General features: G+C 37.4%; 2 protein-coding genes across 3 annotated transcripts; both read right to left on the bottom strand.

The window, feature by feature from the left end:
• Positions 1 to 4,628: 4,628 nt before the first annotated feature.
• LOC136206648 (probable DEAD-box ATP-dependent RNA helicase 48) lies at positions 4,629 to 15,468 on the bottom strand. The gene is made up of 3 exons (XM_065997793.1): positions 14,111 to 15,468; positions 5,141 to 5,273; positions 4,629 to 5,045 (listed from the first exon to the last, which is right to left on the bottom strand). Exon 1 carries the CDS (start codon positions 15,317 to 15,319, stop codon positions 14,192 to 14,194), a length of 1,128 nt encoding a protein of 375 aa, XP_065853865.1. The 5' UTR covers positions 15,320 to 15,468; the 3' UTR covers positions 4,629 to 5,045; positions 5,141 to 5,273; positions 14,111 to 14,191.
• A 2,760-nt stretch (positions 15,469 to 18,228) lies between these two features.
• Positions 18,229 to 21,244, bottom strand: LOC136207073 (protein MAIN-LIKE 2-like). 2 transcript variants are annotated; one of them, XM_065998343.1, is made up of 4 exons: positions 20,658 to 21,244; positions 19,729 to 20,107; positions 19,048 to 19,261; positions 18,229 to 18,945 (listed from the first exon to the last, which is right to left on the bottom strand). In XM_065998343.1, the coding sequence occupies exons 3-4, from the start codon at positions 19,141 to 19,143 to the stop codon at positions 18,355 to 18,357; spliced, it is 687 nt and encodes a 228-aa protein (XP_065854415.1). In that variant the 5' UTR covers positions 19,144 to 19,261; positions 19,729 to 20,107; positions 20,658 to 21,244; the 3' UTR covers positions 18,229 to 18,354. Both variants share the same exon structure in this region, with proteins under 2 accessions (XP_065854415.1, XP_065854416.1).
• Positions 21,245 to 26,578: the final 5,334 nt, after the last annotated feature.

Genomic DNA, 26,578 nt, shown 5'->3' with positions numbered 1-26,578 from the left:
TCGTCGAGATAAACCATCGTTAAAGTATTCATATTCATCAAATCCATGAATGAATGTAGGGAACTCTATCTTTGTCACCATCTATATACGTTTTTGTTCCTTCATCATCAAGGAAAAAGATTAAATAAAAAAAAATTAAAAGAACTGATCTGTTCCTTTTCATTGACAAAAGGAATTAACCTTCTTGAAAAACCTTATCTCCACCATATCACAATCCCTCATCTGTTGTTAATCAAGGTTAGAATAATGCAAAAATCTAAACATATTTGGACTTGCTCAATCAAACATGACATGCAACAAATAAGGAGGCAGTCCATTTGTAGTAAGTTCCAAATATGCAACCTAAAAAATGATTCTAATATTTTTAGCCATTTAATTAACATATGGCTAAATCGAAATATCAAGCATAATATAACATGTATAATATTAGAAGCATGGGAAATCTTCACTTACGAACTTCTTTTAGACTTAGCCGAAAGCTGCTGCTTCAACTCCATAAACCAAGTTAGTATAATTTGGATTGAACTAAAAATTGTTCCAACCAAAAAACTCTCTATAAGCATTTTTCTGTGTATTTCTGGAAATCACAAAATCAATACTTCTATCTTCTTTCTTCTGTATTATTGCCTTACTCTTTTTTCTATGTATTTTTTAAAATCACACAACACAGTATCTGTCTTAAGATTGTAGGATGTGATTAACCAAAAGGTAAAACGAACACAGAAAAACATATTAACAGTAAACAGAAAATCAAAAAGAATGGAGATAGACAAATCTGAGGCCTGTATTAGCAGTTTCCTTAAGACAGATCTTGCCGCTATTGACAATCGTCTCCCACGATACAACAGATTACGCAAGCGAACTCAAACCGTGTGTAGCCTAGTTATCATCGGAGTAGGAAAACAAGAACTTTATCAACAGATAAAGAGCAGGAAAAATTCAAGAACAGTATTTTTTCTGACTTTTTTTGAATTTGACAATCCATTCTATATAAATAGAACTTGGAAGGATATGTCATTTCACGAACAAACACGACTGTACACGGACAGACACGACTGTTTACGTACAAACACGACTGTTCACGAAGGGCACGACTGTTCATGTAAGGAGGTGTTTGTTGGTATTAAAATTAACAAATAATTTTATTCAAATTTTTCCAACAAATGTCTCATTAGGGCACATTCCCAAGATTATGATAGTTACTCCTGGTAGCCACTATAAATAGGTAAGATATATATTCCACATGAGGTATGAAAACAATACACAGTCTACATTATCTTTATTGTCTTTAACCTTTCTTCAACCCTTGCTAACTTAACTATCAGTGTAGATTCGTCGGACTCCGACCCCTTTCTGAACAGCTGTTATTCTTATTATTTCAGCACAAGGAACGAGGTTATAGAAAGCTTATTCATATTACAACACATGAAAGGTGATGGTATCCCATGGAAATTTTGGTATGTGAAATTAGTTAGGAAAATTGCTATGTGATGGTATCCCATTAAGAAGGAAATAGGAATAGAGATAAGAAGATAGAGGTTGAGGTTGAGGTTTAAAGATATAAGAGAAACAGTAGTTCCAACTCTAATAATTAGGTGATTAGCAAAGCATGGAGTTAGTCAATTCTAAGCTCATAATAGCTGAGGAGACCACAAACAAACTCTTTGATGGTGCTTTCACCACTCTACATCTCATCATAATTATACTTATACACCCTCACCTTACATTTTTCTATTTTTATTTTGCCCTCAAAGGATGACCACTAATTAGAATAACAATATTGTCTCAAAAACTCAATTTAATCACCTCCATAATTGATTTCACTTGTGTATAAAAAAAACAAGGATAGAGTATAAAAATATTTCTAATTTTCATATAATTAAGAGTTTAATGTTGATAAATATAAGCTAAAAGTATAAATATTTTGCATCATTCGTATATCAGTTGGTTTAAAAAGAAATAATTTTGTATTGTTTTTCTTCCGGATGGATTTAGAGATGGAATGTTAATAAGTTGGATGAAATATTTAAAAAAAAAAAATTGTCCAACACGTACAAAATAGAGGTGTATATCTACGAATGATAAGATTACACACATCTTCAACAGAGATAATAGAATTCATGACTAAATAAAATGATGGTGCCGAATGGTGGAAAAAACAAACACTTACTTTGTCAAAAACAAAGTAAGCATAGCCTAAATGCTTCACTAATAATTGCTGAAATCGACCCAATTTAGAAGTATTGGATCCTTAATTATACCATTTATAATGTTAGAGATAAAATTATTTTTTAGCGGAAGCAATACCATATTTTTATATCCTATCACTAGAAAATATAACAGATAAATGCTAATTTGCCTCCTAAAGTGAAAATCAAACACCGTTTGGCATTTAAAAAGAAAATACAAAATCATTTTTACAAAAGAAAAAGAACAAAATTTCAATTAAGGTTGACTTGAGTGGTTAAAGACCATAAGTTGTTGAAGTTAGATTTCAAATTTGATTTTTAGTGTACGTAAAAAGCTTTAATTCAAAAAAAATCTATTTAAAAGGTATCCGATGAACTTTAAACCGAGAAATCGGACAAATTATTAAAAAATATCCGAGCAAAATCAACAGTAAATTAACAAGTTCATTTTAACTCTATGTATTACTTTAGTCTCATTGTCCCCGCTTTGTATATCAAGTCACACTCTTTTCTTTTATTCCACAATATTTTCGGATAAATTCCATTGATGACGCTCTAATTTAGATCATGAAATAAATCAATTCAACCTTATTCAATGAACCATGTGGCTCAATACATTTTGAAATTATTAGCCTTTGATAGAAATTAGACACCAACGGATATGATCCTAATATTTAAAAAAAAAAAAAAAAACCCTTATGAATTGGATTGGATTTGGATTGTTTTTTTAGTGAGCTGCTATATACCGCACCTAAATTCCCGTCCACCGCCCATTTGTGACATATTTACCCTCCTCACTTTTTGAAACAAGAAAGTGAAATTTTCTCAAATCCTCTCTACCTTCTTTGCATTTTCTCTCCAAAATCATAAACCCGAACAACAATAATTAAAATTATGAAAATAATTGATATGTGACAATCCGAACCTCGAAAATGGATGATTACGAGTCAGAAACATTAAGATTTATATTTTTTTATCAAAGAACTCATGAAAATAATACATATTTTTCATGACGATTTTGCATTTTTCGTCACAAAAAATAGGAGAATTTTTAATTTTTCGTCACATGATTTAGTATTTTTCCTCACTAAATTTTTTACGATTTTGCATATTTCAAAATTTGGCCTAAACGGATGCGTCATACCACCCGACCCATGGCGGGAACGGATGCGGAGTACCATCCGACCCATGGCGGCCACCATGGCGGGAACGGATGCGGCATACCGCCCGACCTATGGCGGGAACGGATGCCGCATCCGTTCCGACCATGGGTCGGACGGTATGCCGCATCCGTTTAGGCTAAATTTTAAATTTTCTCTCAAAAAAATTTTTTCTCAATTTTGACAAAAATTTTTATGGCAAGGACAAAATTGTCCAATGGAGGCGATAATAGAAAATTTGGATGCGGTATATAGCAATACCTTTTTTATTACTACTAAGAAATCCTTGCAATGTATGGATTTATTATAAGTTTTTTTATTAATTTAAAAAAAATAGACAAAAAGAGCAAAGAATTAATATCGATAAAAGATAGGATCTTATAATGTGTTTTTCAAAATAGAGGAATTAGACGGTGTATTATGTAAAATATGGAAATAATAAATTATTTTAACTTTTAAGAACCAAATAGTAGACTCTATTCAGAGGAATGAGCCTTTACCACTCTACCACAACCCCGTGGTTATATATATTTTGACATGTGTAATACAGACCCACATATTTTATAAGAGGCTCCATTATTTTAATTATTACGTGGGGTCACAATATACGTGTCCACATGTGAATTGGAGGTCCTCCGAGTGACATGGAAGACATGATGCTTAATATAACAACTCCTATTCAAGGATAAAACTGATACTTATATTGATTTGTTTTCTGTGGTTTAGTTTAACCATTTGAATGCATAGGTGATACAAAATGATTAGTGGGTATTCCAGAAATACATTCTGAGTGTAAAAAAAAAAAAAAAAAAAAAAAAAAAAACGGGTCATTGTGCTTGCCCAAAAAATTTAACTCTTCTATTTTCAAAACGTCTACTCTCCAAAACCTACTTAAAAAGTCAGATGTTATCTCTCCAAACTTTCTTAAATAATCTTTTAGTCTTTAAACTTGCTTAGAGTGATCAATTACTCATACAACTTCACTAAAATCTCATTTGCTCTAACAGGTGGATTTTAGAAAGTGACAGTAATTTTCTGAACAAGTTCAGGGCTAAGAATGTACTAGGCCTGAAAAGGAAGAACCTATGGACATGCCATGAGATGCCATATTTACAAATGAAATCACAACAACAGTCAAGAGATTCTTTTTGCTTTTACTTTTGACTGATTTTGCTCACAACTGAATCATCAATTAGGACAGTTTCCTTCTAACATATCCATCCAATTTTCACAATTTCCAAAGGTAATTTTGCATATCAACATCACTTTAAAAGTAAACTAAAAAACAAAACAAAGTATCTTTCATTTCCAGAATTGAATAGTTTTACATTAAAACGTGATTAGAAGTAATGTGCATCTTTTTGATGTCCACTAATCAAAAACACTTAATGCATCACTCACTTTCTATCCAATCCCTTTAAGAGCGGAAGTGTGTTATTCAATTATCAACCATATCTTTACCAAATCTAAAAGCATTTTATTCCCCCCCTCTCCCTCTCCCTCTCCCTCTCCCTGGCTGCACCCTCATCATTCAACTCCAATATTATTTCCCTTCATCTCAAATATTATATTATTCCATTCAACATCCAATGAGATTAAATAAAGATATGTAATTACTATTTCAATCATTAGATGCCATTCCTTCTTTCTTCACTAAAGCTCAACAAATGATTTTCAGATAATTCAATCAGCCTGCCTGCCAAACAAATAGTGCTTCTTTATCTTCTACACAAGAATTCAGACATGATTGGTTTAAAAAGTTTTGATAAACTTAAATCATTGGGAAAATACCTTTTTAATCTGTATGTAGACTGAAAAGTTGTGAGGGTCTGCTTCCATGCCCCATCAGATCAGCCACTATATAATTCCTGTAGTGTTATCAACTGTTTGTGACCAATGAAATGACAACAGCAAAGTGATGTCCCTGTTGGATAAACATAAAAAAATCGACCATCTTAACATATGCATTATGTAGCCATTTGAATGCACAACACAATGGCTTCTCCTTCTGGTCAAATTTAGTAGGGCATAAAAAAGAATGAACAGAAGCATCCATTATGGTGGGATCATCAAGTACAAACATGTGGTCAGGTCAATGCTGCTGATATGCATCATTATAATCATTAAGTCATCCTCGGATATGTTCATGATGGGCAAGGAAATGAGACGTGCAACATGATAATGGAATTTCACTGTCTTCTGATCATACCAAAGCATAATTGGATATACATACAGTCAAAACGGAACTTCGTGGATTATGGAAGAAACACATCGACATTTCAACTCAAAATTAAGGAAAGGACGAACTTATCTGAACACTGCCATTGGATCCCACTAATTGTCTTAGCTTGGGCACCAAAAAACTAATTATTGACATGATAAAGCTCAAATCTTTCATGCTAAGAAAGTCAAATTTAGGGAAGAAACTCATTGAAATGGAACCCACTAACATGGGTAGAAGTGGGTGGGCAAAGATGAGTGCAACAGCCCACTAAACCACTCTTTAGGAGGAAAAGTTGTGGAGGGAAGTGTTGCTGGGCTGGGTTGACTATGCTGTAACATTCAACAACAACAACAACAAAGCCTTAGTCCCGAAATGATTCGGGGTCGGCTAACATGAACCATCATATAAAACCGTGAAAATCAAGTCGTGTCAGCGACACAGATTCGCTCCCTCCACTCCGTCCTATCCACTACCATATTTTCCTCAATTCCCAATAAACTCATATCACTCTCGATCACCCTCCTCCAAGTTTGCTTAGGTCTTCCCCTACCCCTCACCACTACATCCCTTTGCCACTCTTCGGTTCTCCTAACCGGCGCATCAAGCGCTCTACGTCTCACATGGCCAAACCACCTTAGTCGGTTTTCTCTCATTTTATTCTCAATAGATGTAACCCCTACTTTTGTCCTAATTATTTCATTACGCACCCGGTCCTTTCTCGTGTGACCACACATCCATCTCAACATACGCATCTCCGCCACCGACATCTTATGGATGTGGCAGTGTTTCACTGCCCAACACTCCGTACCATATAACAATGCTGGTCTAATTGCCGTCCGGTAGAATTTTCCCTTCAATCTATTAGGCATGCCGGGATCACAAAGGAAACCCGTAGCACTCTTCCACTTCGACCAACCAGCTTTAATCCTATGGGCAACATCTCCATCTACTTCTCCATCCGTTTGGATAATAGATCCTAAATACCGGAAGCAATCCGAGGCCTGAACAACTCTCCCATCTAGGGTGATTGTCCCTGCCTCCCTACTCCTACGGCCGCTAAACTTACACTCCAAATATTCTGTCTTACTTCGACTCAACTTAAAACCTCTAGATTCTAGAGTTTGCCTCCATAGTTCCAACTTCATCTCCACTCCTTCTTTCGTCTCATCAACCAACACAATATCATCTGCAAACAGCATGCACCATGGTATACCATCTTGAAGTGAACTTGTTAGTTCATCCATAACGATGGCAAAAAGAAATGGGCTTAGTGCGGAACCTTGATGCACTCCAATCGTAATAGGAAACTCTTCAGTTTTCCCAACACTAGTACGTACACTCGTGCATACTCCCTCATACATGTCCTTTATGATGTCAATATATTTCCGCGAAATGCCTTTCCTTATCAAGGCCCACCAAAGTACTTCCCTTGGTACCTTATCATATGCTTTCTCCAAGCCAATGAAAACCATATGCAAGTCTTTCTTCTTATTTCGATAGTGCTCCATTAATTGTCTCATTAGATGGATGGCTTCCATAGTTGATCTTCCCGGCATAAAGCCAAACTGGTTTTCCGAGATCTTCACCGTCCTCCTTAGCCTTTGTTCAATCACTCGCTCCCAAAGTTTCATAGTGTGACTCATTAATTTGATTCCCCGATAGTTGGCACAATCTTGGACATCGCCTTTGTTCTTATACAAAGGGATTAAGATACTTTTCCTCCATTCTGATGGCATCTTATTGTTTCTCCAAATTTTGTTGAAGAACGTCGTCAACCATTCGATTCCTCTTTCTCCCAAACATCTCCAAATCTCAATAGGGATGCCATCAGGTCCTACTGCTTTCTTCAACTTCATCTTACTTAATGCCATTTTGACTTCACCCTTTTGAATTCTCCGCAGGCATTCATGATTTATCATATCGTGATGGATACTTATATCTCCAACATCTTGTTGGCGATCTCCATTAAATAAGTCATCAAAATAGGACCTCCATCGTTCCTTGATATCCTTATCTCCAACTAGGACTTTCTGGTCCACATCCTTCACACATTTAACTTTTCCGAGATCTCGCGTCTTCCTATCTCTCATCCGAGCAATTCTATATATGTCTCTTTCCCCTTCTTTCGTATCCAATCTTGTATACAGATCCCGATTCACCTTTGCTCTAGCATCTCGTATGACCTTCTTTACTTCCCTTTTAGCCTCTTTGTATTTTTCGCAGTTCTCGTCACTCCTACATTTCCCCAATAGTTTATAGGATTCTCTCTTACTCTTTACTGCTTGTCGTACTTCTTCTGTCCACCAAGATGTGTCCTTACCCGGTGGCATGCTACCTTTAGATTCCCCTAGAACTTCCTTCGCTACTTCCCTTATACTATGCTCCATCTTATTCCATATCGAATCTATATCTGAATCCATATTGCAAGTCCAAATATCTTTTTTGGTCATCTCATCCACAAATTTTTGTTGATTCTCCCCTTGCAATTTCCACCACTTAATCTTAGTCTCTACTTGAGGTGTTTGTTTTCTTATACATTTCCTACTTCGAAAATCTAGCACCACTACTCTATGTTGGGTTGTCGTACTCTCACCAGGGATCACCTTACAATCAATATAACTCTTTCTCCAAGCACTCCTTACTAAGAAGAAGTCAATTTGGCTCGCATTACCGCCACTCCGATAAGTCACTAAGTGGGATGTTCTCTTCATAAACCATGTGTTCATGATACTCAAGTCATAGGCTGATGCGAATTCCAAAATATCATTTCCTGCTTCATTCTTATCTCCAAAACCATACCCTCCATGAACACTCTCAAACCCATCTCGCCTAGAACCCACGTGTCCATTGAGATCACCCCCTAGTACCATTTTTTCATCCCTAGGAACCTGTTGCACCACTTCCTCTAAGTCATCCCAAAAAGCTTGTCTTATAGACACATCTAATCCTATTTGTGGCGCATATGCACTAATGACATTCACAACCTCATCCCCTATCACTAGCTTAACACTCATAATTCTATCGCTCTTCCTAGACACCGCTACTACCTCATCAATATACTCCCTATCAATAAGAATACCTACTCCATTTCTACCCTTATCCTTTCCTGAGTACCAAAGCTTATAACCCCAATGAGCTATCTCTCTAGCCTTGGCTCCAACCCACTTGGTTTCTTGTAGGCATAATATATTTATTCTCCTCCTCTTCATAACATCTACAATTTCAGCTAATCTTCCTGTCAAAGAACCTATGTTCCATGTCCCAAAGCGTAACCTACTACCCTTACCCCTACCATTACCGTGGACTAGCTTATTTACCCGCAACCCTTGCATATTTGACACCACCCCCGGGTCCTGGGGTGGCGCGCCGCTTCGGGGCGACGACCTAGCAACCCTTGCACATTTATCACTACACCCGGGTCTAGGAAGTGCAGCGCGTCGCTGAGTAGGGAACGCCCCAACGGTATTTATATTATGGTTCATGTCATAAGATGTGGCTAAGTTTTACGCTGGCCGCCACAAACCTACCGCAACCCTCCTCCTTTGTCCGGGCTTGGGACCGGCTGTAAAGGCCACCAAGTGACCCTCACAGGCGGAGTTTGCTGTAACATTCAACAAACAAACAAAAAAAAAAGAGCGGCCCGGTCGCACTACGCGTCCCCGCTGAGCGAGAGTCCGGGAAGGGGTCCCACCACAAGGGTGTACTGGGGGCAAGCCTTCTCCTGCCAATTTATTTGGCAAGAGGCTGCTCCTAAGACTCGAACCCGTGACCTCTTGGTCACACGACAACAACGTTTACCGTTGCGCCAAGGCTCGCCCTCTAATTAGCATAGCAACTACATGAAAACTAGGTGTGGATGGATGAGTCCAATGGGGTTATCTTGATCTCTTGAACATGATGAGAGCTGACCCCCTTCAAGTGGAAGAAAAAACTATCTCCTCAACGCTTTGGTAAAAGATACATTAATATCTAAAAGAAGATCATTCTGATCTTGGATTGGATGTATGATGTATCCTATTCAAACCTTTTGCTGATCATGACGCTCACATTATTTGCTCATCCAGTGCAAAAAACCAGATTAAAGACAGCATCTCTATTGCAAAAAGAAAAATCCAGCAGCATAACCTCTTCTAGAATTACTCCATTACTTTTTACATCTCGTTTGAAGTGTTTAAAATTTTTCATCAGGACCAATTAAGTATTTAATTAGACTATTAAAATGAATAATCTACTCTTAACACTCCTCTTCTAAAACTCTACTTCTGGTACCAAACTTCTCTTTCTTGTTAATTATTATGATTGAATTATAGTATTGTTTGAATTAATACAAAACCTCTCTTGATAGGGCAAATTTGAGTTATCAAAAGTGTATAGATGGTATCAAAAGAGGGAGTATTATGTATCTTAGTTGGCGAGGGGGACAGAGAGAGATAAGGACGGAAAGGATAATAAGAGAGACAAATGGCAAACAAAAGTACAAATAATGCAATCATCTCTAAATTAGAAACATATGCAACATCATCATGGCACTAATTTAGGGGCAGACAATAGCCCCACAAAAAGATGGTCAACTAATTTAAGGTGGTATCATAGAACAGTTTGAAACTGTACTATCATTCTGAGATTTCTCATCATTTCATGTTCTTTTCTTCTTCATTTTTCCCCTTGCAAATTTCATAATGCGGATAGAGAATTCATCAAATAGCTCTCTCACTGGACACAGAATTAGCTGTCTCCAGGAAATCAATGCAAGTACTATGGAAACACTAATGTTATATGACAAAACTGCAATAGCTAAGGTTGAAAATTAAATGTCAGAAACTTGGTCTTTGCACAACAACATACATTCAAAAGACAACAAAGAGTACTGGAATTCCTACTAATCATTAATGCAGCTTAATACAGGTTACTGGGAATTTCCTATTAAATTGCATATTTTGGAGGCATCACTAGCACAAGACTGCTGCAGGATAAGCATAGAACTGAAAAAGGCTACACATATAAAATGATAAGTTAAATGCTTATGCGTGATGAAGAGCCAATATATCATTAAAAAAGTAAAAATAATAACAATAATGAACAAACCTATGAAAATACCTACACAGATTAGGATACCAGACCTTAAAATTTTTAGTATGCAGATATTATGATTCCAATTAATAGGAAATTACTCAAATGTATTTGCACTCTAAACCTCTTATTCTGCAGATTCAAGGCTTTCTGTATTAATGGAGAAGAGAAATTCTAATGTACTCTTGGAGTAATGCACCCGACCAATAAAAAGAGAGATATATACCATTTCATGGGAGATGATTGATAATAAAAAAAAGGGCGGCCCGGTCGCACTACGCGTCCCCGCTGAGCGAGGGTCCCGGGAGGGGTCCCACCACAAGGGTGTATTGGGGGCAAGCCTTCCCCTGCCAATTTATTTGGCAAGAGGCCGCTCCTAAGACTCGAACCCGTGACCTCTTGGTCACACGACAACAACGTTTACCGTTGCGCCAAGGCTCGCCCTCTAATTAGCATAGCAACTACATGAAAACTAGGTGTGGATGGATGAGTCCAATGGGGTTATCTTGATCTCTTGAACATGATGAGAGCTGACCCCCTTCAAGTGGAAGAAAAAACTATCTCCTCAACGCTTTGGTAAAAGATACATTAATATCTAAAAGAAGATCATTCTGATCTTGGATTGGATGTATGATGTATCCTATTCAAACCTTTTGCTGATCATGACGCTCACATTATTTGCTCATCCAGTGCAAAAATCCAGATTAAAGACACGGATTATTACTGTTTATATACTGTATCTTTTAATTCGTGTAGCTAAATTGTGTTTTCTGTCATGGACATAACTAGAAAATATGCCTATTTTTCTGATGTTGAATACATAATTTACATATATGGTAATCACAAGCTAATATTTTCTTGCAAAGTACCACTAGCTTTACTATGCATTCAAGTGGGTTAAATCATGTTTAATGGAGTTAATGCTGATAGTTTTAGCATTTATAAACCATTATTGGAGCAGTTTTATTGCGCCAAATTAGGATATATATCTCAAGATGAGCATCCTATCATGCTAATCTGAATCATGAACATATCATGCTATGATTTCCTGTTTTGACCCCATATTTAAGTCAGCAAACAACTCTTCCTAATGCCGACAAGTCTTCAACCACTCGATTAGCAGTTGAAATTTTTTAACCCGTTGATGCCATCAGAATGGAGGAAAAGTACCTTAATCCCTTTGTATAAGAACAAAGGCGATGTCCAAGATTGTGCCAACTATCGGGGAATCAAATTAATGAGTCACACTATGAAACTTTGGGAGCGAGTGATTGAACAAAGGCTAAGGAGGACGGTGAAGATCTCGGAAAACCAGTTTGGCTTTATGCCGGGAAGATCAACTATGGAAGCCATCCATCTAATGAGAGAATTAATGGAGCACTATCGAAATAAGAAGAAAGACTTGCATATGGTTTTCATTGACTTGGAGAAAGCATATGATAAGGTACCAAGGGAAGTACTTTGGTGGGCCTTGATAAGGAAAGGCATTTCGCGGAAATATATTGACATCATAAAGGACATGTATGAGGGAGTATGCACGAGTGTACGTACTAGTGTTGGGAAAACTGAAGAGTTTCCTATTACGATTGGAGTGCATCAAGGTTCCGCACTAAGCCCATTTCTTTTTGCCATCGTTATGGATGAACTAACAAGTTCACTTCAAGATGGTATACCACGGTGCATGCTGTTTGCAGATGATATTGTGTTGGTTGATGAGACGAAAGAAGGAGTGGAGATGAAGTTGGAACTATGGAGGCAAACTCTAGAATCTAGAGGCTTTAAGTTGAGTCGAAGTAAGACAGAATATTTGGAGTGTAAGTTTAGCGGCCGTAGGAGTAGGGAGGCAGGGACAATCACCCTAGATGGGAGAGTTGTTCAGGCCTCGGATTGCTTCCGGTATTTAGGATCTATTATCCAAACGGATGGAGAAGTAGATGGAGATGTTGCCCATAGGATTAAAGCTGGTTGGTCGAAGTGGAAGAGTGCTACGGGTTTCCTTTGTGATCCCGGCATGCCTAATAGATTGAAGGGAAAATTCTACCGGACGGCAATTAGACCAGCATTGTTATATGGTACGGAGTGTTGGGCAGTGAAACACTGCCACATCCATAAGATGTCGGTGGCGGAGATGCGTATGTTGAGATGGATGTGTGGTCACACGAGAAAGGACCGGGTGCGTAATGAAATAATTAGGACAAAAGTAGGGGTTACATCTATTGAGAATAAAATGAGAGAAAACCGACTAAGGTGGTTTGGCCATGTGAGACGTAGAGCGCTTGATGCGCCGGTTAGGAGAACCGAAGAGTGGCAAAGGGATGTAGTGGTGAGGGGTAGGGGAAGACCTAAGCAAACTTGGAGGAGGGTGATCGAGAGTGATATGAGTTTATTGGGAATTGAGGAAAATATGGTAGTGGATAGGACGGAGTGGAGGGAGCGAATCTGTGTCGCTGACACGACTTGATTTTCACGGTTTTATATGATGGTTCATGTTAGCCGACCCCGAATCATTTCGGGACTAAGGCTTTGTTGTTGTTGTTGTTGTTGCTGCTGCTGCTTCAAAACTCAGCTCTCTAACCTTGACTACATGCATCAACAAACAGAAAGGCCATAAGAGACATATACTCATGGCTCATCCTCTAAGGTGGCGGAAGGAAGGAGGAAGAGGGGGCTCAATACATCAGGCCCCCTTGAACTTGGCCCAAAAACTGATAGGCTTCCTAGAATTTATAAAGTTTCTCGTTAGCCCTTTGAACTTGTTTAAAATGACCTATTGGCCACATGAGTTTATTTAAAGTAACATATTGCCTCCCTGAATTTACTTATAGTGATCTATTGGCCCCCTAAACTTGCTTAAAGTGATATACATTTCACATTGTCTAAATCCTCACTTGTTTTGCAAAGTAGACTTGAGTTAATCATGTCACTTTAATGAGTTAATCATGTCATTTTAAGCAAGTTTAGGAGGCTAATCAGACACTAAGTAAGTTCAGGGGGGCAACTGGTTTTCTAGACCAAGTTCAGGGGCCGGCTCATGATGTATTAAGCTTATTAAGCGGAGGAAGAGGATGTGGATTAATCTCTCTGTCTATGCTAGTATCGCCTCAATGAACTTTATGCAATTTGACAAACCAACTAATGTTGCAGCAGGTTGCAGATTTTATTATTTCTCTACTGATCTCTTATGTTGCAGATTGCAGGTTAATAATTATACAATGAACTTTGTGCAATCTGACAAACCAACTAATGTTATGTATCTTCAACTTCATAATATCTTCAATTCTTCATTCATGTAAATCTATTTAAAGCAAGATATAAAAGAACAAATAGAGTACCAAATGCTAAAATCAGGCTAAATCTCCAATTAATTATATGAAAAACCAAAATATACAGCTTTACTAAACTGAAAAAAAAAACATAATACATACATTTATACATGTGAATATACTTGAGAAAATTACAACTATTACCTGCTGGTTTTCCAGTTGTTGACATCTTCACATCAAGTACCAACAATGATACCCTGAGTAGTCGTCTCAACTGCAGATACATTAATTGCCAGCATTCTTAGACCTTAACTGCCTGGTTTTGGCTTCAAATCCATAACTCCCATCATGTTGTAAATCCATATCAAAAACTTCAGCTTTGGAGTATCTTGAATTACGAATGCTATTGCCATTGCCATTGTCAGTTCCATTGCCATTGCGCCGACCAGTTCTATAATCATTATTACGAGTATTGGTCCTAGTATCACCACCTCGTACCAATGCACCATCTCCTCTTTGCTTTCTACCTGAACCAACTTGCCCTGAATTTAGTGAACCTAAGCCACCCCTAAATCTATTTCCATTACCCTGCTTCCTAAATTTACCACCATTTCTGCTTCTACTCTTCATCTCTGTGTCCCATTTTCCAGAAGAATTCTTTTCAAATTCGCTCTCTGAATCTGGATTGTCTTCCATTCCCAACAAATCCACATCATTGTTTTTCCTTCCAATGTGCAACTCACGACCCCTCAATTTCCCATTTACTGACACACCATTTCTACGATTCCCATCTCTTCCCATTTCCCTACCTAGTGTGTTTATCAATTCATTTTCGCTTTCAATTTCACTATCTAAAGCAGAATCCAAATTTTCATCACCAAAATCACGATTCCCAGAAATTACACCATAAGGTTTAATACTGTGAACAACACCTTTAGGAAAGAACCTGGCAGAGGGGAAACCATCGGGAGTCTCAAATAGCTGGGGTCCGTCCCTCTCCGTCCACATATCGAAACCCCCTGGTTTCTGGAAACGATCGGCCAAAACTTTAACTTGCTCATCCGCTTTAACAGAGAACAAAGTGGGTGCTCTCCGAACCACTTCCCAAGGTCGCTCTAGCTCTGAAACAGCGGCCTTGAGCTCCGCCCTCTTACGCATTTCGTAAATTTGTCTCTCGCGGGAAAGTCGAGCTTTTAGAAGCTGTTTAGCTTTCTTTGCCTGCATTCGCTTCCATTGCCACTTGGAAACCCCGCCTGGATACGTTCTGGGGCCGCCGCCCATTCGAATTATTGTAGTTTTACGCTGGACAGGTGAGCTGCTAAGGGAGAGGTGGGAAAATTTAAAAGGGAAGAATGGATTTTGGGAAGATAGGGTTTTAGAGAAGGATAGCTGGGTCGGGATTGAGAGAGACATTGAATCTAATGGCCAAATTATTGAGCTTACAGGTGAAGAATCTCCAGCAAAGTGAAGCAATTCGTGGAGCTCCGCTTCAGGCTTTCAGCGGTTATCAGCGATAGGAAGCTTCAGAAACTCTAGTTCATGTTATAAATCAGTTGAATAGAAAGTAAGATTAGAAGCACCAGTGGTCTAGTGGTAGAATAGTACCCTGCCACGGTACAGACCCGAGTTTGATTCCCGGCTGGTGCATGTGTTTTTTCTCGTATTTTACTTTTAATATTTATTATGTTAAAAATAGGGTGTTGTTAAACCCAGTCCCATTTTCCCACCCCTAGCCCCGTGAAAGGACGAAATTACCCTTTCATAGGTTTTGGGGTGGAAAAATCACTTTTTTTTTCCTCTCTCGATGCAAGGGCGTATGGACATCACGCCTTCCCATGTGGCCGGGCGTGATAGCCCTACGCTTCACCGAGTGGTCGGACGTATGAGTATCACGCCCGACCACTCGGTGAGGCGTAGGGCTATCACGCCCGGTCACACGGGAAAGCGTGATCTTCACACGCCCGTGTATCGAGAGAGCAAAAAAATGTGATGTGGCCGGACGTGATAGCCCTACGCTTCACCGAGTGGTCGGACGTATGAGTATCACGCCCGACCACTCGGTGAGGCGTAGGGCTATCACGCCCGGTCACACGGGAAAGCGTGATCTTCACACGCCCGTGTATCGAGAGAGCAAAAAAATGTGTTATGTATCCCGTATATATGCCGTTAAACCCGTAAATAGTCCGTTAAATGTACTTAACAAAAAAAATTTAAAAACATAAAAATTAAAGGGTAAATTCCAAAAAAAACCTCTGTGGTTTGGCCGATTTCCAAAAAAACCCCTGTGGTTTGTTTTTACCAAAAAAAAGGAGCGTGGTTTACGCCGTTACCCGAAAAACGGAAAACGGGTTAACAGTGTTAAAAATGAGGGGTAAAATTGGAAATTCCGAATTTTTTTAATTTTTTTAATTTTCTCTTTTTTCTTTTTTTCTTTCCTTCTTCTTTTTCTTCTTCTTCTTTCTTTCTTTTCTTCTTCTTCCTTCCTTCCTTCTTCTTCTTCTTCTTCTTCTTCTTCTTCCTCTCTCTCTTCTCCTTCCTCTTTTTCTTCTTTTTTTTAATCGGAAATCTCAGATTTCCAATTTTGGAAATCTGAAATTTCCAGATTTCTGGAACTCGAGAAATCTAGAAATTCCAGATTTCCAAAATCGGAAATCTGGGAATTTCCAGATTCGTGGTTTCTACTTGTTTGTTCTAACTGATTTTGGCTCACTTGTGAAACTTCGCCTCTCGTCATAGATTGGGTTAGTTGCTTTTGAATTTCGAATTAGTTGGGCGGAGTTGGCGGGGTGGTGGAGGAGGAGGGGGAGGAGATGACCTGTAGAATTGTGAAGATTGAATGTAGAAGAAGAAGAGGACATGGAAGGAGAATCGGGGGAGGATTAAATTATGAAGATTAGAAGAATCAGTGGGTGGAATTTTAACGAGAAAGATTTGTCGTTCATATGTTTGCGTTTAATATGTTTGCGTTTAATATGTTTGTCGTTCATAGAAAGAATTACTTGATCAAACAATGACGGAAGCGGACCAAACGGTGGTAATGGAGGAAACGACGGATATCTGGGAATTTCCGAAGAAATCTGGAAATTTCCAGATTTCTGGAAATTTTCCAAAAATCTGGAAATTTCCAGATTTCGGAAATTTCCAGGGGTATCGGAAATTTAAAAAAAAATAGAAGAAAAGAAAGAAGGAGGAGGAAGAAGGAAAGAAGAAGAAGAAGAAGAAGAAGGAAGGAAGAAGAAGAAGAAGAAAAGAAAGAAAGAAAGAAGAAAAAGAAGAAGGAAAGAAAAAAAAGAAAAAAGATAAAATTAAAAAAATTAAAAAAATTAGGAATTTCCAATTTTACCCCTGTGCCACGTCAGCTTTTTAACACTGTTAATCCATTTTTCGTTTTTCGGGTAACGGCGTAAACCACGCTCCTTTTTTTTGGTAAAAACAAACCACAGGGGTTTTTTTGGAAATCGGCCAAACTACAGGGTTTTTTTTTGGAATTTACCTAAAATTAAAATAAACATTAATAAACATAAACATTTATAAACGTAATATATACAACAAAAAGTGTTCAAATGTATGAAGTTTAAAAAAAAATAATCTAGTTCGCCCGACGCCACGCATCCATAAACTCATCCATCTCCCTCTTAATGAGTGGAACATCCTCGTCAGATCGGTGGGTAGCCGCTAGTTGGGTGACACGCCACAACCAGCTAACCCATTGCAAAAAAAAAATGTATAAATAAATATTTAAAATTAAACACATATAAACCAATACAAAATAATAATATTAAAAAATAATAAACTTACCAATTCGCTGTTGGCGCGAGAATGCTGTACCGGTCCAGCCTGTGGTGCATGAAGGAGATGGGGATGCGAATACTGCATATACCAATCCATATAAGCAGGATCACATGCAGTGGGATCGTATCCGACTGGTCGGCATCTCCTCCGATCGATGCCCCGAGCCGATGGAAATCTCCACCAGGTGTCCTCAACTGTGACTAAGGAATGCGTGAGCTTGTACGATAACGACTTCCATGATCGTACTGTTTTATCAGGTCTAATACGCTCAGCTGGGATAGGCTGAGTATATCCGACCTGTCGCAGCGCTCGGTCGGGCATATACGGCTCGACGATGTCTCTACACCGTATCCAACCGGCGTAGGACACCCGAAGCCGATCATCATCAGCGACAGGACCATAAGGCAACCACGTCACCTGGAAAAAAGTAGTACTCAATTATACAAATAATATACTATAAATAATAATTAAATAAATTCTAGAATTTTATAAAATACCTCTGCCGTCGTCATACGATCCAGCTGCCCCCGAAAGGTATCTAGTCGGGCGGTCGTCTTGCCTGGAACCCCGACCTCCCATCTCAGTGCACGGGCATGGTCAGCTGGGATCAGGTGAGCTCCTCTATGCGGCCGGAAAACCGAAAAATACTCATATATCTATGCCTGCAGTAGGGTCAAACATCCGCATATACCGGAGCAATCTCCTCTGCTCGCTATCCCCAGCTGCCGGTACAACATGGCTAATGTGGCAGACCCCCATGATAGTCCAGCTGCCCCGCTGACACCGCTGTAAACCTCATGAAGATGGGCCGGCCTAATCCTATCTCCACTCTTGTCAACAAACAGAGTGGATCCAAGCATAAGCCACATCCACGCCGCTGCCCGAGTAGCGTCATCCCTACCCTCACCCAGTAGCCTCTGTACAGCCGCAACAAATACACCTCCACCTGACCATAAACGACTAGTCGGCAATAGAAGCTCAGCCTGACTCACCCCAAACATCATCATGCACATGGCATGAAGCGAGTCAACAGGGGGAGACTCGGACACCATCTGACCGTCGATCGGGATCCGAAGAATGTGCCACACATCATGCAGCTGGATAGTCATCTCACCGAACGGCATGTGGAAGGAGTTCGTATCAGGCTGCCACCGCTCCACGAACGCAGTCAATAGCGGAGTGTCGAGGTTCCTGAACATGGCACGTGGAAGGTGGGACAAACCAGTCCTCTCGATCATCTCCCTCATCTGTAAAATGACACATAAAATTATAAAATTACAGAATGTTTTGTATGTTTATAGTTAAAAATACGAATTACAATAAATGTTGACACACTATATTATGCTTACCTCGGGTGACGCATCAGAAAACCACTGACACAAATCTTTGCATGCTGCTGATCTATTATAGCATGTCAGAAACGACCGAATCTCCCCTCCCAACATCCGTGAGGCAACATGTCCTAGAAACTAGGAATCACGGAACCATCAAAGGGACCACCAGCAACCGGTCCAGTAACTACCCAGCTCTCGTCCTCACTAGCTTTGGAACGTTTGCTTGTCCCTGATAATTATAAAATTATACAAAATTATACTAGATTATACTAAATTATACTAAAAAAATACTAAATTATACTAAAAAATACTAAAAAAATACTCAATTATACTCAATTATACTAGATTATACAAAATTATACTAAAAATACTACATTATACTATAAATACTAAATTATACTAAAAAATACTAAAAAATACTAAATTATACTAAAAAATACTCAATTATACTCAATTATACTCAATTATACTAGATTATACTTAATTATACTCAATTATACTAGATTATACTAAAAATACTAGATTATACTATAAATACTAAATTATACTAGATTATACTAAAAATACTAGATTATACTATAAATACTAAATTATACTAAAAAATACTAAATTATACTAAAAAATACTCAATTATACTAGATTATACTAAAAAATACTAAATTATACTAAAAAATACTAAATTATACTAAAAAATACCTGTACCCGCAAAACGACCTCCTACGCACTGGGTCGGCTGTCTCCCCGGGGTCGGCTGCTCATCGCTCTCCTCAACCTCGCGATCATGTGCAACAGCGGACTGTCGCACTGTCCGGGCTGCCACATCGAGGTAGTCCTGCAAAGAATCGCTACCGGGCTCTCTGTCATCAAAATCAGTCGCGCCCTCTGCGTCATGAATATCGGCCTGATCCGCAATCGGCCCCCTCCTCAACTGCTCCGTCGCAGCCCCTCTCAGCCAACGACTAGATACATCTACACCACGCAATCTCGTTTGGCGTGGTGTATCATCCTCGTCGTCCATATCTAGACGACGAGCAGATGACGGGATGGATTTTCCACCCCTAGTAGGCCGCTCCGTCTACATAAAAAAATTATACTAAATTAATAAAATTGTAAATATACTATAATTATAAAATTATAATAAATTATACTAAAGTTTTAATCAATTTATACCAAAATTATAAAATTACCCTAAATTAATAAAATTGTAAAAATCATGCTAATACTATACTAAAATTAAACTAAAATTAATAAAATTTTAAATAATATAAATTAAACTAAAATTAATAAAATTTTAAATAATATAAAATTTAAAAACCCACGTGTGCGTAAGGGAATCACGCCCGAACCATTGGTAGGGCGTATGAGAATCACGCCCTGCCAATGGTTCGGGCGTGATATCACCACGCCCTCCATGCGGTTCGGGCGTATGAGTATCACGCCCTACCGTTGGTGAGGGCGTATGGCTATCACGCCCTCACCATTGGTAGGGTGTGATACTCATACGCCCGAACCGCAGGGAGGGCGTGATACTCATACGCCCGACCTGCGATTCCGGCGAATTCCAACAAAAACAACACAGATTCGTTACGAGCTCGAATTCAACGAAATAAAGCGGTGAATCTTACCACTTTATCTTTTCCTTTACGTCTTCTGTCGCCATCCATGATTCGGCTCAATGTATTGTCCGGATTTGAGCAAAAAACGTTTAGGGTTCTTGAGAGGTTTTGGAATTTTTGAAATTTAGTCCAAAGGGTATTTCGGTCAATTCTAGGGGCTAGAGGTGGGAATTAGTGGCTAGGTTTAGTAACCCACTAAAAATAACTACATATTCTATTTTTATTTTTTTTTTAAGAATTCTATTCTTCTCCTACTTCGAAAATTTTGAATTTATACAATACAAATACAATTTCATATTTCAAAAACAGAAGTTGAGAAATGAATCAGGGAATTATTTTGTGCAAGGTGGGAATGGTGAGAAAATTTTCCCTTTCAATTTCGGGATGGGGAATTTCAATGAGCAATATATTTTCATTTTTGTCCCAAATACAGACAATTATATATATAATAATAAATCTGTTATGTCTTGGTTTAAATCCGGTTCCTGCTTTAATTCGAGATATTAAATCCTTTATATCTCGGTTTCAGAATATTGTAGTGTGCCACATCTACAGGGAGTGTAGTAAGTATGCGGATTTCCTTATCCGTTCTGCTATCGGTCTGGCGCCATGTATTACGGTGTTACAGACAGCTCATGTCTTGTTATCTCCTCTTCTTTATGAAAATCGTGCAGGCAGGCCCTGTTTGAGGCTTCTGGCTTCTTGATTATTTTTTTCGGTTCTGTTGCTGTTTGTTCTTGTTTTGTCTGTTATATATATATATATATATATATATATATATATATAATAATAATAATAATAAATTTATTAAAAACCAATAATAATAATATAAAAAAGGAAGGCATAGCCCAAAGCAAAACAAAAAAAAAAAACTAGTAAGGAAACTTCTATTCTTCTGGAAGACCTGCCTAGCCGGTCATCCTCAAGAATAACCTGGAGGCCTAGAGGAGGCACATCATACTCATGATAGCCCAACTGACACATTTCTGCGAAATCTGCCAGCCAGCAGCATGGTTACATTCACGAAACACATGTTATTTTGACGCTCCAGTTCCAACTTCTGAGTAATCTACACTTGTAGATGAGCCAAGCTTGGGGGTGCTGATCCCCCGTCTCATCTTCCATTGCCTTTATCAAGTCTAAAGAGTCTACTTCCATAATAATCCATCGGTACCCCTTTGACCAAGCTAAGCATAACCCATAAAAAAAAAACTCCCCAAAGCTCAGCCAAGAGAGCAGAGCTGTCACACCCGACCCAAAACGGCATCGGGTGTGAAGGGAAAATAAGATAACGGACGTTCGTAAATCAAAAAGGCGAACCGATTTTTCTACATATAAAAATTTATTTGGACTACCTAAAGTTTTATTAATTATTTGGATTGGACTTGATAATTCTATCAAGCTTCCTACGTATCCCGAACATCTTTTAATATTTAAACCGGGAATCAAAGCCACGTAGTTCTACCTATTTTAGGTAGTTCTCTTAACTTAGATAGTTCTCTTAATTTATTGAGACGTTTTAACTTGTTGACACGTCGATTAACATGATAATGATTTAATTGTATATTTCACTTTATTACTACAATTTTATATTTCACTTTATTACTATATTTCACTTTATCAGAACGAATCAAATCGAATAAACGTTTCGTTAAACTAGTTCATAAAAGAAATAAACGTTTGAAACCGAAACCAACTCGTAAACAAACAAACAAACAAACACTTTATCAAACTAAATCCGTAATCAAATAAACTCGTAATTAATCAAACGTAAAACCTTATATCAAAATCTTAACTGATGACCGAAAACATAAAACCTTATATCAACATCAACTCATAACCGAGAACTTAAAACCTTATATCAAAATCAACTCATAATCGAAACATAGAACCTTATATCAAAAACCTCATATCCATTCTAGAGTTTCTCCCCTTACGTATCAATCCATAAACCTCATAAACCATATATAGTCAAGACGTCTCTTTAACCTTGCCTAATCATGTATTGGTCTTACCCCACACTTCGCTGCCAATACCCGACTAGGTCTTTACACTGTGTACACAGGCCATGTTCCTCACTGAACATGGTCTTCAAATATCATAACCACCAATCCGAATCACTCTAGATGGATATAAAAATCACAAAATCACAATATGCTCAAGTATCTTTTCACAATCAAACGTTCAATTTATTCCATAATCATAAAACCATTTGACTTCAAATAACAATTTTCGCAAATCACAATCGTTAAAATCAAATAATCTTTTAATATAACTAAAATTGTTAAAAATTCATACAAAATCATCGATTCATAATTTAATCCAACTCCAAGAACTAAATAGCTCAAAATATTCTGTATCAATAAAATTTAATATCGTTTAAAAGGAAATATTCTTATCAGACTATTTTCGATTAACATAACAAAATTCTAAACTGAATAATTATTTAGAACTATGAATACTATTAGACTCGTTAAACCATGTTAAACTACTAGGAGTATATTCGTTCTAGTTTTGTATTCAAATTTATAACTCTATTTAACAAATATCGGTATTGGTCCTTCTAATATATAACTTATTTTAACTCGACAATTTAAAGTCACTAAAATATTATACAAATAACTTAGAACTAAATTTTAAAACAAACACTTTTATTGGACTATTCTCGTTTATCACCGGAATTGTAACGTGTAAACTAAACAGGTATCGTTAATTATAACCGAAGGTTCAGTTAGAATTGTGACACTGCTACGAGTCTATCCGTATAAATTTTATTATTAGTTTCTTTATATTATTATTATTATATGTTTTGTGACCGAAACCTCTAATTAGTCGTGTATTAAATTCTTTCCGTGAAAGAAAGCTAAACCTCTGATTGATCATCTATTTTAATATGTAACTGTCTAAATTTGATAGTTTCATTAATAACCTATTGACTTAATAAATCACTATTCGTAAACTTGATGAAATTTAACGAAACTATCAGAACCAAACTAAAATCATACCTAGAACATTTTGAAAATAATTTAGATATAAAATACAGTTATCGAAATAATTTAGATATAAAATACAGTTACCGAAATGTCGTCGCCGATTATCAAAAATTAACCGATATGATCAGTTGACAGCTAATCTGAAACATCATCGTCGATCACCAAAAATTAATCGATGTGATTCTTCGCCAACCAAAAACGTTTTTCCTTTTCTTATTTGAAAACCAAACTCTTTCTTATTAGAAAGATATCCTCAAAATCCCTTTATGTTCATGTTCATTTTAATTTTTATAAGACTAACAATGTGTGATGAATCATCACCATAATAACAAAAAGAGGACACTTGTAAATTACAAGTGTCTTTTCTAATGAATTTATAGCTAATCCATAATTATGGATAACTATATATCCATAATATGCCATCGTAATTTTCCTTTTTTTAAAAATATAATACTAAATTATAAAATACAACTCATATTTTGTAATTGGAAATCATCCCTTAATTTATAACTTATATAAAATTTATCAAAAATTTTAAATTTACACCTAAAAATATTAAATGAAAACACAATAATATATTTATAACACCCAGTTAGTTAATATCCTAAAATATATACATTATAATCTATATCGGAATATTAAAACTTTTGGACACGGACGTGACAAGAGCACCTCCTCAAATTAATGTAGAATCCTCCTTTCCTTTCCATTGCCCAATGTGGTCCCAGATCAGGCCTTCCGCGTATGCCGTACCAGGATCGCTCTTGCTCGCACCATCCGAGTTGACCTTTACGCAGGGCTCCTCAAGAGGGTGCCATTTAACCCATTATTCTACACGTTGTGTGGCTCCAACTAGGGGAATTTTCTTCAAAGCTCCGACATACTCTGGGAGCAAATATATTCTGCTTTATTACCTCTGAACGGCTCCCTTCCGAATACGTAGCTGTTTCTCCAGCTCCAGATCCACCACAGTGCAAAAACAAAGATCGTCCGCCAGCTGACTCTTCTAATCATCGTCTTATCCTGCAGGTTCTGGTTCAGCCATTCCCCCTGTTACAAACCGAAAAACATGGCGGCTACTCTGCTAGGGATTAACTCAAGCCAGACTGCTGCCCGAAATTTAATAGACAATATCAACGATTTTCTTTTTATTAATATGGACTAGTTGAATCTTCCTCCGTTGCCCACTGCCATTTCATAAATAATTTTGGCAGTCTGCCCGGGTCTTGATGAGGAAGATTTTTGCGTTTCGTCGCCGACTGTTGACACTAATTTTATAATGAAAAAATTCAACAGATGGCTAGCTTCGAACACCCCCGAGTTCTCGCTGGTGCGGTTTTATTTTACATTGTTATTTTCTCCTTCTCGGTCTTTCTTTGTTGGCGATTCGTGCTTGGTTTCCTCCCAAGTCAATATGTCCTTTCTCATTGAGGTATTTCTTTAGTTTCGGGTTGTGTTCTTTATCTTTAGGCTTCTGAATCATTGGAGCACATATTTTTGCATTATGATTTTTCAAAAGCTCTCTACGAAGCTATTTCATACCTTTTTGGTAAGAGCATCTTGTTAACCGACAACATTAAGGTCCCATATGGTAAGATGTAATGATCTTTGTAATGGCATGGCCATTACATTGAAGGCTCATTACCATGTTTGGTTGCAGGTTACAATTTTATTTGTAATGGAATAAGAAAACCATGAGTTAAATTTTGTTCAACAAATCTTGTAATTCACATTACATAGAAAAATGACTTGAATTCTCGTTACATCCAAAACATGTAGTCCTAATTCCTACGTTCAAAGATTCATCTAACCTCTCATTTGTCAAATCTCAATCTAACCTCTCATTCTTGTTAAAAATACAAAAATTAGAAAAACATGAAAAATTAAAAACGAGAAAAAAAATGAAAAGACAAAAAAATACGAAAAATGAAAAAAAGGGAAACCGAAAAAAAGGAGAAAATAGAAAAACAGTGAAAAACTATACACTAATTTATTGATTTCAGTTAATCTAATTTTGTATTTGATTTCGATTTTTTTTTTTTTTTTGCATTTTTCACGTTTTTTGTTGATTTTAATTATGTAAATAAAGTTCTATGATTACATTTAATTAGAAAAACATAAGTATTGTACTGATAATTACATTCCATCATTTTCTTTTTATTTGTCAACCAAATATGGTAATAAAATCACTATTTCATTAAATTACATTACAACTTTGATTACATTACATTGCATTACGCTATACCAAATGGACCCTAAAGTTTGGTTTAAAATGCAATGTCTCATCAGCCCATCACCCAGATTGGGGTACTTTGGAACGCGGCTATTGTCTCATCATTTTGGTTGATTTGGAGTATCCGCAACCTTGGTCTCTTTGATTAACACCCCGCCTAGAATTTTCCACATCCTCCACAAGTTGTGAAAGCTTATTCGTGAGGCGAACAATGTTAAATAAGATATCTAACAGTTACATGCTGTAATTTTTGCTATTCTAAAAACTTGGGAGAAGGGTTGGTTAAATTTGTGGTTTGAGAGTGACCCATTGAATGTCGTGGACTGTATCAAGCAGAGGAGAACTAAGGCTCCATAGGAACTTTGTAAGAGTTTATTGAAGTGTTTATGTGTTACGTCTCTAATGCATATTGTGGCTTCTTATATTTTCAGAGAAGGTAACAAAACTGTAGATGCTTTAGCTAAATTTGGAGCAAGCTCTACGGTGTTGCACTAGTGGGATTCGGTCTCGAACTTTTGCAATTCTTTCATTTGTGATGATTTAAGTTTGGTTGAACAATTTTGTTTTGCTTAGCCTCTTTGTTTCCTTTCTTCCATTTCTTTTTTACTTTTTATACTCCTTTTTCTTTTAATAATATTGGAAGGAGGGTTCGGGGTCTTGTGTTCGGGGTGCCAACCTAGTTAGGATGTCGAACCTTGCCTTCG

The sequence above is a fragment of the Euphorbia lathyris genome, chromosome 9 (assembly GCF_963576675.1).
Source record: "Euphorbia lathyris chromosome 9, ddEupLath1.1, whole genome shotgun sequence".
Lineage (NCBI taxonomy): Eukaryota > Viridiplantae > Streptophyta > Magnoliopsida > Malpighiales > Euphorbiaceae > Euphorbia > Euphorbia lathyris.
This window is presented reverse-complemented; position numbering and strand designations above follow the sequence as displayed.

Coding starts and splice junctions, on each gene's coding strand:
- LOC136207073 (XM_065998343.1), bottom strand. CDS start 19,143: ATGTTGGGAGGGGAGATTCGGTCGTTTCTGACATGCTATAATAGATCA. Junction 18,946..19,047: donor TTTCTGATGCGTCACCCGAG/GTAAGCATAATA, acceptor GTCATTTTACAG/ATGAGGGAGATGATCGAGAG.
- LOC136206648 (XM_065997793.1), bottom strand. CDS start 15,319: ATGTCTCTCTCAATCCCGACCCAGCTATCCTTCTCTAAAACCCTATCT.